This window comes from Oxyura jamaicensis, chromosome 15 (genome assembly GCF_011077185.1).
Source record: "Oxyura jamaicensis isolate SHBP4307 breed ruddy duck chromosome 15, BPBGC_Ojam_1.0, whole genome shotgun sequence".
Classification (NCBI taxonomy): domain Eukaryota; kingdom Metazoa; phylum Chordata; class Aves; order Anseriformes; family Anatidae; genus Oxyura; species Oxyura jamaicensis.
In genome coordinates, this window is record NC_048907.1 from 8,878,035 (window position 1) to 8,894,316 (window position 16,282).

At 42.6% G+C, this 16,282-nt stretch overlaps 1 protein-coding gene across 1 annotated transcript in view; it reads right to left on the reverse strand.

The window, feature by feature from the left end:
* MED15 (mediator complex subunit 15) overlaps positions 1 to 16,282 on the reverse strand; it is a 28,427-nt gene that overhangs the window by 11,292 nt on the left and 853 nt on the right. The window contains exons 2-8 of the mRNA XM_035340959.1: positions 11,043 to 11,130; positions 9,915 to 9,966; positions 9,369 to 9,398; positions 7,972 to 8,187; positions 7,039 to 7,301; positions 5,877 to 6,227; positions 4,677 to 4,769 (exon numbers count right to left, since the gene is read on the reverse strand). Coding sequence (XP_035196850.1) covers positions 4,677 to 4,769; positions 5,877 to 6,227; positions 7,039 to 7,301; positions 7,972 to 8,187; positions 9,369 to 9,398; positions 9,915 to 9,966; positions 11,043 to 11,130 — 1,093 coding nt within the window. The remainder of the gene's footprint in view (positions 1 to 4,676; positions 4,770 to 5,876; positions 6,228 to 7,038; positions 7,302 to 7,971; positions 8,188 to 9,368; positions 9,399 to 9,914; positions 9,967 to 11,042; positions 11,131 to 16,282) is intronic.

Sequence of the window (16,282 nt, forward strand, 5' to 3'; positions counted from 1 at the left end):
TAGTGCTGATAGGTAGATTCAGATTTGTAGGTCGAGGGCTGAGAAAGCTATCATTTGCAGGAAGGGTTGGTCCTCATTTTGCCTGACATCTTGAATTTCTAGAATTCTTGGAGATAAGTTCTCCAACACAGCTGTCAAGAATTCTCCATATAAAAAGCTTCTTCGCCTCTATAATGCCATAGGTTTCTGATGCACCTTCCCTCACTGTTGGACTCCCAGGATTTAGAAGTATTTGCACATGCCACCTTCCATTCCGAAAAAATCTGGCAGACAGTTCAGCAGCAACTGCTACCAGCAATGCTCCAGCGAGCTGTCCAACAGAGAGCAAAATTTCAGAGTAACCTATGACACTATAACACCAGAACAAAAAGGACTTGTTTCTGAAAAAGCTATTTCCTTCCTTTTGCACCCCACAGAATAAGTCAATTATTTCCTTGTAATTTGTCCTTTTGACAAATACCCATTCCTCTATTACTAAGCTACACTAAGACTTTTTGTTACGAGCCCATAATTTGCTTCAAGCTCATTTTTGCACTACTGATTCTTCACTTGTGTAGACTGAGCGCACCCTAACGTGCAATCATTTAGAACAAAAACTGCAGGTTAGCATTAGAATGGATTTTTATTCTAAAATAGTGTTAGGATGTTGATCTGCAGCATCTAGAAGTGCCTTTCATCAGCCCGCATGAGCCACAGTTTTAATCATATATAATACCTATGAATTTTAAGTAATGGTAGGCTTTAATATTACACCACATATGTTGTCAATTAGAGTGGAATATAGGTTTGTGGGAAAAATAGCATATTTTTGAGGTAGCACTCAGGTAACTTTAATAATTCACTTATCAGCAAAAGAGCTTCTGTTTGATACTTCAAAGATCTACAGTAAAGTTCTCCGGACCACTTTATTTTTTTCCCCAGTGTAAATATCTCCAAGGAACCTATGCAGGCTCTAACAAACCTAGGAGTTAAAAGAAGTCTCCTTTCAGTACATGACTTGGGGCATTCTTGCTTAGTGTTCTGTGCAAATGGATTGAAGCAGCCAGCAACATGTCTCTAGAGAGTCAGAGAATGCATGTGCTTACAGTTGTTAAAAATAAATAAAATTAAATACAACATAGCAAGACTGAAAACAGAAAGCAATAACTGATAAAGAAAATAAGTGTCAAATTCAGCACAACTGTTAGTTCACAACATCAGAGCAATGCAGTCACTTTCCATCCAGGCAAAGAGGGATGGTCAGAGACAGGATTTCAAAAGGAAAACAAAATGAGAGTGCTTCAGACATCACACACACATGCACATGTACACACACAGCATGCAACAGCCACCACAAGCAAACACAACAACCCAGCACTGGCACAAAGCACAGGTGGATGCTACGAAGTGCAGTGAAGAGCTACTTTTTCAACATGAGAGCTGGTGAAGCAACACAACCCTAACAAAAAAAAAAAAAATGCTGGCAAAAATAAAATAAAAATAATCCTTCCAGGCACAATCACCCCATCTCAGACCCTCGTGAATGCACATGGATCTCTGGAGCGTGTGAAATCCCAGGGATGTTACGGTGACTCACATGTCCCATCTTGGTCCCGTTTTTCACGCCACACCACCAAAGTGTGCAGATTTAGATTACTTCCTCCAAGGTCACGGAAATTAGAAGTACGTTCACTGTCTGGCAAACCACTGAACACCAGCAGGACAAACGCCAATTCAAAGGCTTTCAGCTGTTGTATCGTAGCTGGATGAATGTGTGTGCATGTGTACATAATTCTGAGTTTTATTCACATATTTTTTTAAATGTATGCTTTGGAAAGGAAGTGTACACATAAAATGACACCAATCCCACTGTCTTGATGAAAGTAATTTATTTTTCCCTTCTTCCAGCCTATTTACATTTATAATACCAGTCGCCCTTCAACAAAGCAGTAGGGAAAGTGGATTCCAAAGACTGCATCTGTTTTATGCAAAGCAATGCATCTATAAAGGAGTTCATCAGTTAGTCTAAAAATGGAAGACAGCTAGAAGCGTTCAGGTACTTTTGAGAAAGACTTAAACTGAAGGCAAATCCTTCTCCACAACTGACATTGAGAAATCGATTTATAGAATTGAGAATTTTACTCAAAAAAAAAAAGAGCAAGCAGAGAAATTGAGTCTCTCTCCACTGTAAGATACAAACCTCATTATCTGATAAAAAATGAAGTGCAATGTAACAACTAGAATCCTGAACCTGTAATTTTCTTGCATCTAAAATCCAAGGATTCAGAATTCCTTCAATACACAGCTTCTGGTAGGAATACACAAGTACCATGACACTACCACTCCACTAAAGGCAGGCCAGCTCTGCTTTTCAAAGAGCAACAGCCAATCTTCTGCATTCTGAGCAACTGAACGAATTGCAGCCGAACAGTAATTTAAACATTATTAATACTTAACTTCAGTTGATTACAGAGTTCCTCCTAGTGCTCCAAGCACTTCTGTAGCACTCTGTGGTCACTAGGACACTATTTGGCTTATTTATCACTTCCACCTGAGACTTACATAGTTGTAAGGACTAGACATCCAAGCACAATAACATTCACCTGTGTCTTTATGCCTTCAGAGAACTTCAAAACTTGTATGTATCCATGTTTGAATTTAGGATTGCTTTTACTCTTATGTAGGAATGATGAACAGAAACTTTATGGAAAAGGAAAAACACAGGCACATCAACCCAAATTCCCAGACTGAAAGCCGCTAGAGACCAAGCTTAAGTTTAACAAGCAAGTATTAGGACAGGGTTTGTTTATAACAAAAGCTTCCCAAAACCAATACAGAAATCAAGACAGATTTATTAAAATAAAATCCAGTGCTAGTGGAAGATGGACTAAGTGCAAAGAGAAATCTACTCTCAAGCTTCTTCTAAATCAAAGAAAATGTAACCATGTACTCAACGCCAGAGCTGCATTGTAATATCGTACACAACCACAAACTTAAAACTAAACATTATATACAGAAAATTGTTATACAAGTATAAGAAACCAGTTTAATCATTGGACTTGACAGCATCAAGCGAATTTTAGTAGATTTACATTGTAACAGCACAAATGTAAATGGAAGTCTGGCTGTGTAGTTTTCAAAACTCCATGTGCAACAGATAATGAGCAATCCCTGCTCATCATAAATAAAGTTGCAATGCAAAAACAGCTGTCAACCATCTTATTACCCAAAATGTTTCAAATGCACTGTGCTGTTAAGCCACTGGCATATGAATTCCCTACACGGGACAAGAATTAATGTGACTATGCAAACAAAATCCAGCTGTTTAGAGGTTGGAAAGAGCACCATTAAGTTAGTAAAAAGAAGAAAAGTCAAAGTCTCCTTTTAGGCAGCCTAAGTCCCTGTAGCTCTCACCTGGAAATTATTTAAGAAACAAAGAAAAGCTTTAATTTGCATTTCAGCTGTAGAAGAAGAATTCTACATTACTGCCAGTACTGCACCAACTGTACTTACCACTCCTCAGCTTTTACATCCTGTGTTACATTGACTCAAGCAAAAGGACCAGAAACAGAACTTAGCCACCACCAAGTACGTGGACCACATGAGAGTTAAGAGGGTGCAAGACACTATTCCTGATAGCGGTCTGTGAGATGAATGTTGAAGAACCAATTGTTATCCCTTTGTCCATGCAAAAACTTCTAATGGTCTTACTGAATCTAAAGCATTTCTTGGGTGATGAAGGTGAAATGGTGCAATACCTGAAATGGCAGAGATCTTTCTGTATTGCCAGACATGAATCCTGGTCAACCTCTTTTTATCTATCTGCCTCAGTCTCTCCATATACAAAGTGGTGATAATTGTACTTACCCATGTCTGTAAAATGTCTCAGCATGAAAGACTACAGAGGCAAACCATGAAAGACTATTTCATATTCTTGTGGAAAATGGGAGAGGTTCAGCTCAAGCCATCCCCAGTTTTTCTCCCAGTGTCTCCTTCACACCAGACACACATCAAGGAACAATCACTAGGGCTACAACTGTATTGCAGGTTAAGAACAGTGTATTAGACAATAAGCTTTCAACCAGCCTTTTTTTTTAAAACGTAACTCTGCACTTGTGACACATGCCATTTTTTCTTGACAATTCACATCCAGAACAAGAGCATTCTAAATCTACAGCTCATTTCACTCAGAAAAAGAATGAAAGATGAAAGGAATGAAAGGGGAGTGCTGAGAGATTTCACTATCTATATTGGTTTTTATGCTTGGTACGTGGAGATGGAAGGTAGATCACACGTGAGTTAAGATAGCAGGCAAAGATTCACAGCATGGAAATCAGTTGACAACAAAGCAGTCACCTAGGAGAACGTAACAAAAAGAGAGGCAATACACTCCAGGAACCAACAGTCAAACTTGCAGTGTTTCCACAGAAGGACCTCTTACTGTTGTGCATTTGTGTATCACTTCAGGCAACAATCTGACCTACTCAGGACAGAGAGCATGCACAAAGAGGTTGTCCATGAAATCCTGCCTCTGAGTCCGGGCAAAGGGGAAGCAGCATAAGAGCCCATATCCCCTCTGTATAGCGATGACTGATCAGACCTCATCAGAAAGCCACCAGAGACCCATTTCCATGCTCATCTTTAGCATGCACTTGCTACAGGCCTGTACCTAAGGACACTGCCTCCAGGGCTCTTACCTGCCCTGAAGCTCCCATCTGAGCAGCTTGAGCCTGAGCTGCTTGCACTGCTGCTGCTGCCTGCTGCTGCTGCTGGACCAGCTGAGCTCTTACCTTGAGTATAAAAAGAACAAAGTAAACACGTGTACCTGAGCAGTGTATAACACTTCTCTTTCAATTGCTTTGACTATGCTCTTAAAAAGGGGTGTTTTGGAGACAAGACTGTAAGATCAGCTTCACATATCCATCTCTAGAAGCCTTTCATGAACTTTCCTTATGAAAGCATGTTCCCAGGCTTCTAACATTTGGAACAGTCTTCTCACAGACTGCACCCAAGATGTGATGAATTCCTGCAACTTCTCTGTACTGTAAGGTCTTCTTACGACAATACTAAGGTATTTTAGCTTTCTGACAAACACAGTTAACTACATGTGATGATTTCTCTCAAGCATAATATTTTAAACACATACTAATGACCAGCACTTCAAATATCTATACATTCATTAGGACAAGTCAGAGGGATGTACGTGACATCTAACTACTAGCTTAACTGGTGGGAGCACATAGTGGATACTCCATCTATTCTGTGGGGAGGTAAGAATTTCTCAAGAGTGGCTGACACTCCACTACTCCCCAGCAACGCTCAGAGAAAAGCAGGCTTCAGAATGACAGCTGAGCTTTTTGCTCAACAGCACATAGCACTCATGACTAATGCGGCAGTTTGAAAAGCTGCAACATTAACAGGATGACTCAGCTTCTAAGATGAAGCAGTAAGACATTCACAGTAAAACCATCATCTTGTCCACATTCTCAAGTCAGGAACTACTAGTATCTTAAAATTTTGTCCAAAGCCTCTAAACATGGCCGCAGAAGCAAAGCCTGTGTGCTAAAGAGCCAACAGCGGCTCCAGCCACATGCACTAGGTACCTCAAAGCACTTGCTAATGTTCCAGAACAACAATAATCAAGGCAGTGATTTTTTTAGATTTATAAATGGTTTTCACACGTTTATAGAATTCCTGTTCTTCGCTGATACTAAACCGGTCTCTTCTGACAGGTCCAGACATAAAACTTTAAAACCACCATACTCAGACAATCTAACTATAGATCCCTTAATAAACTATACTTTTTTGTTATTTTGTTATTAGCACAAGTCAAGGAAACTTTTTATTTCTTCAGAGGATCATAATGAACCAACAATGAAATGATCACCAGCCCTTACCTGCATTGCTTTTAATTGCTGTGGCGTGAGAGTAACAGGCATAACCTGACCAGGAATTTGTCCTGAGATTGCCTGTGCCTGAGATACCATGGGCTGGGGTTGAGGCTGGGATTGTGGTGGAAGCTGAGACTGTTGTGCCTGAGCAACCTGCTGCTGCTGCTGTTGTTGCTGCTGCTGTTGCTGCTGCTGTATCTGTTGCATCTGCTGTTGCATTACTTGTTGAGGTGGCTGCTGCTGTAGCTGCTGCTGTGGGATTTGTTGCTGTTGTTGCTGCTGCTGCTGTTGTGCCTGCATAGCCTGCGCTGCCTGCAGCTGCTGCATTTGGGCAATTCGCTGTAGTTGCTGTTGCTGCTGTTGCTGTTGCATCTGAAAAGCAGGAAAAGCCAGGATGCTAAAGCTTCCAGCAATGCAATGGCAGCCTTATTTTTATAGCATAGATCAAAAGCAAACTGAACCCTGATATAACAGGCTGAGTTTTCAAGCCTGTATAGAAAGCCCAGACCTCTTATCAACTCACTCTCCAGATATCTCAACTCTACGTAGTGCACGTCCTGTGGTTTCAGTATTCCAAGCTTTTCTCACTATACTAAAATAGTTTTCAAAGGCAAAGATGAAGTCCATCACTTTTTCCTTTACAAATGGGCTCAGAATCACTTCTTAAATGTAATCAGCCTGCATCAGCACTGCCATTTACCAGGAATGCACAAGAGCATGACAGCTGAAGTCTCCTCTTCTGTTCTTGTGCTTAAGGATGATGCATGTAAGTGCTCAGTACACATTTTTTAAAGTAGCAATCTGTAATTCACACAATGACAAAATAACCACTATTTCTAGAATAATACCATGCTTTTAGTTCTTTACCACACCACTGTTCTTGTCAGAATGAAACAATGTCCTGATGTTTATAAAGAGAAAGAGACAAAGGTTTTTAATTCTCTATTGCCATGGCAGAAGAAAGCACCCAAAAACCTTTACTACAACCCAGAAGGAAGGTTTCATAATGTAAAGTTGCCAGTCTAAACTGAAGTTCTATCCCAAAGTGGAAGTGTATTAACAACGGGAAGAGCTGATACTCAGTACTTCCATGCAAGCCAAGTTTCACTTGACAAGTAACTGATCACTGATCAGCTCAATTGCCATTGTAATTCTTGTTTGTCATCACCTGCTGTTGGTTTTGCTGCTGCTGCATCTGCAGTTTCAGCATGTGCTGCTGCTGCTGCTGGACGGCTTGCAACTGCTGCTGTTGCTGCTGCTGCTGTTGGGCTGCTGCGGCTGCTGCTGCCTGCTGCTGCTGGACCTGAAATTGTTGTTGCATGGCTGACTGCTGGGCCTGGAACTGCTGCTGCTGCAAAGCCACCTGTTGCTGCTGGAATTGCTGCTGCTGCTGCTGTTGCTGCTGAGCTATCTGCTGAAGCTGAAGTTGGGCTAAAAAGAAGGGAGCCTATGCTTAAAACATGAAAGCCAAACAGTACAAGAGACAGTTACATAGTATAACTCCACAGTAACTGAAGATAATCACTAAAGTATAAAATACTCCTCAATAACAGCATATACTTTTGCATCCTCAAATGGAGTAGGTACATTAACAGCAGAACTGATGACACTGTGACACTGCCTACTATCTCTACAGCCCCCTGCCTGTATTTAGTCAGCAACCAAATTAAAAATGTAACAATGTGCAGAAATTGTATGGCTCTGTGGTCACCTGGAAGGACCACAACAGGATCACACCTTAGTCTCCACAGAATTCTCTAAGAAATAGAAGCTACTGAAGAAAACATATGCACAGAGGCCACCAGCAGGAAGCACAACAGCCATAGAAAGTATATGTGGGTTTCACAGAACAAAGTTCTGAAGTTGACATCTTGGAGGATGGGAGAAGCATGTGCTCATAGAAGAGAGACTGTTCCTCACAATGCTAAGGAAGACATTTATCCCAGTAAGTAGCAGTGTCTGAAGTCAACTCTCCCAATAGTTCCTTTGGCTGATTTAGCCAGCAATATGAAAATCTTTCAGCACCCTCTCCTTGTGGAAGAGCTATTTACTAAGAGACTGATCCAACAGTTTCAGTGACTGAAACAAACTGAACACTTACTCTGTTGAGTAGCTGTAGAGACACCAGGCATACCATGAGGGGCCATTCCCGAGGTCCCAGGAGGCTGCTGCTGCCCTGGGAGACTCATCTGTTGTCCCATTGGGCCAAGGCCACCCATCCCAGCCATCGGTGCTCCTTGAGCTCGGGCAGCCATGCCCATTCCAGGTGCCCCTGCTGGGGGACCCCCAGTCAGATTCTGCAGGGCATTCATGGGATCTACAAAGAAAACAGTTAACATTATGCAGCCAGCCATGCAATTGCCTCCCCCAAATCTTCTGCTTTCCAGCATCCACTCTGATCTGCTGGCTTCAGACCACAACTAGATCCAAACCCTTAGAACCTAACACTCACTGCCTGCAAGACCACAAGAAGCGTCTGGCAGGTCTTTGCCTCTCTGTAAACAGAGAGAAGATTATTTAAAGTGCTTCAGATTTGCAAAGTTGCAAATAGATTCTAAATATATCAGACAAAAGGAACTCATTAGCAACCTCTGAATTTATATGCAAGTCAAAACAGGCTGCCAACAAAACTCCATGCAGCTATACCACTCATAACCCCAAAAAAAGCATATGAAGAACAGAGTTCCCACTGTGGATTCTATTGGCCTCTTCCTCCTGAGGAGGAGCAGTGCCCAAACCAGAGGAAGTCCTTTGCAATGCAGTTTCCCCAGGTTCCCACCATAACATCATGTTTTTATACAGAGGATAAACTCAGTGTTTTTCAAGCGAATTGTGACAATCTCAATCCTGGGCATATAGAAAAGTGAAATCAAAGAAGGAATGGCAATTCAGAAGGGCAAAACAGAACATAGGGTACAGAATGCAACACCTCCTCTTCCTTAAGAATACTTATCAAACTGTTTTTAACTGTCTAGGTGGGATGTTAATAAATCCCAATGATGTATTCATTTTCATCATCATCACAAGGAACATCGTATTAATTTCCTAGTATAACTGCTTTAAGAACTAGCACAGAGGCAGAAGACACAATCAGATCTAACTAATTAAATGGCAGAGCAGTGCACACATCCCACAGACACAATGTTTGCCTCTAATGCAACACAGTGAGGAACCCAAAGTTGATGACAGGGAGAAACCTGGATGCCCAGCAGGAGGTTATTTTCAATTGCTCTTGTTCTTCCAAGAATCTCAGTGTTGTGAGCTAACAGGAGCACAAACAGGGAAACAGCTCTCTTGAGCTGCATCCGAAACACCATCTAGGCCTGTCACCCTCAGAACTGAACAACTCACAAGGCTACTGTGCTACCTTTCCTTTCCTCCACCAGTAAGTAATACTGCAGCTAGGAAATCCACAGCCTTCTTAGTACACCACAGCCCTGGTTTTTGAGCTGTTCTAGTCAGAAAAGAATTAAATAAATAAATAATGAGACCTCTTACCGCTTACTGAGGCTTGAGATTTCTTATTGTCTGCAAAAGAACACCACATTAATTATCTTTGTTAATCTTGTCATACAGATTTGACACTTCAGATATAGTCTCCAAGAAATATAGTTACATAATAATTTAGAAAGTTTTAAATCACTGTCTACTGTAGTTACACTCATCTCCAAACAATTTATCCAGACCCATAATCCCAGACAGCTGTATCATAGCTGTAACAAGCTGAGTGTTTTATCTTTGTAATCAGATAAAACACATTAAACAACACACTTTTGTACTCAGAACACTACAAAAAAAAACACAAATACAGGAAAAAGTGGGAAGGTGCAGAATTAGTAACATTAAATTATTTCTCACTCAAAGACTCTTCAATTGTAGATGGATGTTGTAAAAGAAACAATATTTAGAAGTTAAGCATGTATATTACTGGGCAAAAGTTTGGAGCAACTTGTGAGGAGTCACATGCAGACCCACACATACAAGCCAGAAGATTTACTTTCATTCCCTCCACAATGAGCAGTCACTGGGATAAAAATTACTTACGGATATCTCGAAAATGGATAATAAGTCTGGCCACAAGAGAAAGATACTCCTCCTAAAGGTAAAAAACAGTGTTTCAGCATAGGAAATAAAAACAGAGCAACCACGACTTTCTGGTCCTTCAGTATTCTTCCTCAGTGTACCAGATTTTACTTTACAAGGCCCGTGAGCCTTTCAGAGCAGTTCACTTACAAGGACCAGTCTGTTCATGAACTAAGGGAATGCTCTTTACCAGAAGGTCAGTGTGGTTGATGGTCCAAGAAGCCCAAAAGCCCACGAAATTCAGTGGAAAGAACCTCTGTGACAGTCACACTACCAGGAACACAGTGTGTATACCTGATTATATACCAATATATCCATTTTCCATTTCTCATCCATTCTAGTTCTTTCCTTAATGATCAAAACTTCTTACTGGGTACGTTGACTCACTTTAGTCCTTTAACTAGGTCATATTCATACTAGAAGAACTTTTGTATGCTAAGTTATTAAAGTTATTAACTTTGTTTTTAAGACTTAACACCTGGTAGAAGTGCCAGATGTGAAAGGACAAATAGTCTTTGCAGCAATTAATTAATGTGCATCATAATGCACAAGAGAATCTGCCACAGTGCTGAGATAGTCTCCCCACCGCTATAACTACCTACTCACCAGTGAGAATGCCCTCAGCAGGCATAAACAAGTGTTATAAAACTTTCACCAAGTTCCATCTCAAAAGTGTCTTGTCTGTAGACAGCAATAGTATCCAATTTCTTACAACACCAGCCCAGGAAAGAAGCTTATACATTTGGGTAGTGCCTAGAATTGTACATAATAGCCAGACTTTCACAGAGACCAGAGAAATTCCCTTTGTCTTACTCCTAATGCAGCCTTTTTCGTGATATCTCAGTCTCTCCTGATCACCAAACTGGTTAGATGGAATAAGGCCACACTAGATAAAGCAAACTCTACGCCATTCACTACATACAAGTCTTTAGATAAGACTTAATCAAACACAGTCCCACGTATGCATTAAATGCTGCAGAATCAGCAAAGCTCTCTTGGCCTGAAGTCCAGTTTCCTGCACGTATTGGACACAGAACATTTCATTTCCCCTCAGGGTAAAAGGAACACACAAAAATCCAGATACTTCACCCTTGTTTTAGCCTTCATAAACACGTGGCTCTCCATCTCTTTGCTGGACTTATTATGGGCAACACCAGCCTTCCTCATAGCTTCATCACTGAAAAAGAAAAAAAAAAAACAAAGCTGGGCGTTAGCTGAGGACATCAGGAAATACTTTCTGCAGTTAGAAATGTCTGTGTAACAGCTGTTTACCCCTCTCTTATTGATAAATCCATTTATAGATTAAAAAAAAAACAACCATTACTCACAATTGCAGCTCTTTAAAATTTCTTCAAATAACTGAGGAAAAAAGTAAATTTTTTGTTGCCTTTTAGAAATTAGTTCTTTGCAGATATTCAAGAATAGTGGCTAAGCAAGTCATTACCTTGCTGCTTGAAGTGTTAGTTTGACAAAATACTAGGATCTGTTGATTTGAGGAAAGCTGAACGACTGGATTAACGTAATCCATGTTCAGTGAACTACGGGCTCGAGCATGCATAGTGCCAGGCACTTCCAAAAGAATCCTCTAAATATAAGGTGGAATAATAAAAATAGCTTGGTAAAACAAACTCCTTTAGGCAATAAGCAGTAGATAAGAAGGCACTGCTGATGGACAGTGGGTAATAAAAACCTTTTTAATCCCCTTAGTGTTCTTTTCTTTTACCAACCAGAGTTGCAGGGCCATCACACCTCCAGTAAACTGGAACTACGTCTGCCCTCTGGATGAGAAATTGAAAGCGTGATATGAAATGGAAATAAACCCTACACATCAAGACACTGCTAAAGAAACTATTGTCCTATCACCACACCCCTGACACAGAGTCCCTCCCCAGCTTTGCTGCAGCCCCCTTAGGTTCTGGAAGGCCGCTGTGGGGTCTGCTTTTGGTGCAGCCCAGGGCACAAGTGGCTTTCTGGGCTGCAAGTGCCCATTGCCAGCTCATGTCAAGCTTCTCATCAACCAACACCCCCAGGTCATTCTCCTCAGGGCTGCTCTCATTCCACGCTCCACCCAGCCTGGATTTGTGCTTGGGATTGCCCCAGCCCAGGTGCAGGACCTTGTACTTGGCCTTGTTGAACTCCATGGGGTTCACACAGGCCCAGGTCTCCAGCCTGCACTGCTCCCTCTGGATAGCATCCCTTCCCTCCAATGTGTATCCTCAGCACATGAAAAACCAAGCAATTCCACTGTAACATAAGCACTGAGACAAAAACATCTTAAATCAAGGACTCAGACAGGAGAGCAGCCCTATTCAAATCTGCTGGGCATTCTCATTCTTGGAAACGTTTCACTTCACTGCAAAACCTGTTCTGTTTTACAGCAGCCTAGTAGCTGCAGCCTGCATTCCACAAGCAAGTTACCAGGAAATACTTTCACCTTGTAATTACCATCTCAGCAACCCATTTCTCAGTACCTGCTGTTGAACGAGCAACTGCCTTACCCTAAATGTATCGTAGGGTTGGGATCCATGGAAGCTTCATGCAGCCTGAAGGGGGACTGCTGCTTTCTGCCCACCTGAGTTCCGACCATCTCCCTTGTGAGCAGGAGTGGGGCTTGTTTGAGCAGTGAGCTAGTCCAGGGTCCTGAAATAACTCAGTAACCCACTCAAGACAGGCAAGAGCAGATGCAACAGATTCAGGCAAAGGAGCTGAAGCTGCCCCAACTCACACTCTTACCTTGCAAAGCCATAGCCTCGTAGCATGTGGCTTACCTGGTGTAACTTGCAAAGCAATAGGGGAGCAGAGCACAGCCACCTGCACGTCTCCCTTGCGGTAACCTGCTCATGTGGCCTGACAGACACTAAAAATGCTGGTTACACAGGAAGGTTACCTAAAGTGAAGCCAAATTCAAACATAACACAGAATAACTATTCTTTCATGTGCAAGTATTAAAGTGAGCTCCTCATAAAAGAACTCCGCTGCAGAAGAAATGCATCCAGTCCTTCACCTCCCTCTTTCCAATACTTTCTGTTTCAGAAAAGCTGCCTCTAAACCTACACTACTCTGAATCTTCCTTACCGCTTTAGTCCCACAGTACACCGAGAATGCCTCTCGTTTCAAGGCCACCAAAAACTGAGCGGGCAGGACAAGCTGACACAGATGCGAATAAAGGATGTAACGTGCAGCTCATGCTGGAGTGGCTGATGCAGAGACTGTGATCCATGTCGTAGCAGGAACTTTGGAAAAAAGCCACAGCAAATTATTTATTCTATGGAGCCACCATTTCTTTTTGATACTACCTAGCACTCCACGCCATATCTCTCAGTATTCCACAAGTTCAGCTGTGTGTGGTTTCTTCCTCCTCGTCTGTTTCTTTGTCCCCATATTTATCTTCCACCAGCACAAAAACACAAGTTAAAAGGCTGGGAAAGTCACGAGAAAAGAGACAGCTTTATGCTGAGTCAAGCGTACCAAATAACACATCGTATCCTTCCAGAAATGAAATTCAACAGAACTTTGAAAACCAGATGCTCCAGCCAATTCAGCCTGTATCTGCCTCACAAGCACTTACTAAACACGTAAGACGTGTACTAAAGCTCTGCCTTTTTGAGCTCATGCACAACACTCAAAACTGATGCCGTGAAGCATTCGGCACCACTACCAGCTTCAGGAATTCCCCCTCCCTTTCCAAGAAGTTCGTTTCTAGCCCTACAACTGCAACCTCTCACTCAGGCCAACTGGTCTAGCAGAAAAATCCTGCAAAACACGTTCTCCTTCACCACTCTACCAGCTCTCCTCTCCTTCACACCACGAACTGCACCAGGACTTCCATTGAGACAAAAGGGCGATGAGTTCTAGGACCAGCCCCAAGTTAACATCACCAGATGCTGCCTTGTGAAATAGACCGGTCACTCAGAACAAACCTTTCTTGCTCAAAATAACAGGAAGAAAAATAAAAGTGTGCTGGTAAGCCGTTAACCACAGCCATCCACATCACAAGCTTTAAAAGCCTCCAGATAAACACCACCAAATACATTAAACGTTAATTACTTGATCTTGGGTACACAACAGCACCCTACACGTTTCTGTTAGTTCCAGGTTGGACACAGCACATTTAATGACAACCCTCACTGCAAGAAAACCCACGCGAGTGGCCAGCAGAAAATCCAAATCAGGAGTCCCCAGACACCTAGGACCAGCCTCAGCCCCACATTACACCGCCTTCAGCCACACAGGAGAAAGCTGAGGACAATCAGCCTCTCTAAGGCCTTCTCCTAGCATTATCTTTCTTTCCAGCTCTGCAGTGAGGAAAAACACCGTCCTGCCACACAGGACCGCCCCCTCAGAGCTTCAAAGGCATAAAAAATCCTCCCGCAGGAGTGATTCCTTCAGAAGCCTCCCCGCCAGGTTACGCCAGTGCGACTGTTTGTGCGGCTGTGCAATCAGCAGGACCGAAGAACTACCCAGCTTAAGAAAAAACACTTTTCCTGAGCTATTTTTAACTTCGACAAATTTCTCCTTCAGGTTCATTGCATGGCAACCCAAACGCTTGCACTACAGAGGCAGAAGCTTCTTAGTTCACAATTTTATAAATGTCTATTTTGACACAATTAACTCCTCCCTTTCTGTAGTACCAGGACAGGAGGAACACCCGTCTTCTTGGCTCCCTTTTTCTTTTTTTCCTTGAAATCTCATCAGACAGCCCAGGCTGGAATATAAAAATAAGGCTGCTTTATGAAGGGATTTCGTGACATATTTCATAGAGAGCAGCAATGCAAATGATCTCCCCCCACACACACACTTGAGAAACTGGAGCTGATCTGCTCGCCTCCTCCCTGCTTGTTCCTGCACCCACCTCTGCCTCCTTTCCCGTGCTCTCCACCTCCCCATCCTTACTTACGCTCACGTATGCTCTTCCCTCTCCTCTAACTGAACCATTAGCTAAAATCTACTTGATCTTAAGTGTGAAGATACATATCAAAACCAGGCAGAAAGCTGAAGACCACTTTTATGGACCATCACGCAGCTGAAGTTACCCCCCTGTTCTACACAACTCCCTTTTACCCCAGGCTAGAAGCAGCTTGGCGCAGGAACTGCACGGCTAGGCACTGAGGTTACCACCACGCAACCCACCTCAGCTTTGTCCTTCAGGCAGTACCGATGCTTAAAAGCATATTAAGGAAAGGCATTTACAGCAAGACTCCCAAGGCACCGGTGCCTGTTCGCTGTAAGGGCCAGAATAAAAGGGTGCCTTGAAAGCACAAACATTCACTCCCGCATCATTGCTTTCTTGGAACAACGCGGCAGGAACCAAAGCTGCTCCCTGGCCTCCTTCATCTGAGCTGTGGCAGCCCTGGGTCTCACAACGGCGTGAGTCCTGCTGGGGCCTGCAGGCAGACAAGGACCCAGTGCGGAGCAGGGCTTCCGAGGCCAAGTGCAGCAGTCCCTGAAGTGGTGATCCAGCTACACGCAGACACGTTCACCAAAATACCTACTGCACACGGTATCCCTGAAATGTTTATCCAGATAATGTCACTATGGCAAAAAAAAAATTTTGGAATTCAGGGAGCTACCTATTATGAACTCTACTTCTGGCTAGCCTTCCTTTATTCAAAGCGCCAACATGGAACCAAGTCATCTTCCCATATCTAACACACATCAAAAAAACATCCACTGCAGCCATTGCACACTTATCCCAGTACCAAGCACGCTTGCTGTTTAAGTAAGACAGGGAATGGAAACGGCTGTAGGATACTACAAAGCAGGAGTGTGCGCGAGGAAGACACATCACTCACAGAACACAATCCTGGGGAGGAGGGAGGAAGGACTGTTAATACATTGATAACAAAAAGCACACAGATAAAAATACATCTGTGCACGTATGCAAGACTAAACACAGGAAATTTAAATTCTTTCTTACAATAATTAAAAGCGTGAGATAGTTGACAGCTCTTCATATGCCACCAACCTTTAAAAAATTTACTACTGACCTATTCAACCTTTATCTGTTACTGTACGCTTCCCCCTAAAACATCTGCCGTCGGTGTTTGGTGCTCACAGAAAGCCAGCGACCGCTTGCAGAGCAAACACACAAACAAAAGGTTACAGCACCGAGCTTTGCTTCAGCTGACTCAGGTTTATTTCCTCAGAGTTGCACAGCATCGGAGGGTAGTTTGGGGGGCTTTGTTTTGACAAAGAAGCAGGAAACGAGAGGAAAATGCAACAGATTAATCTGACAAGAGGTGCTGCTGAGAGTTCAGGCAGCAAAGCATCAGCTCTGACACCAAAGCAGCTCACATAGCTTTGACAAACACTCACCGTCCTATTTCTTT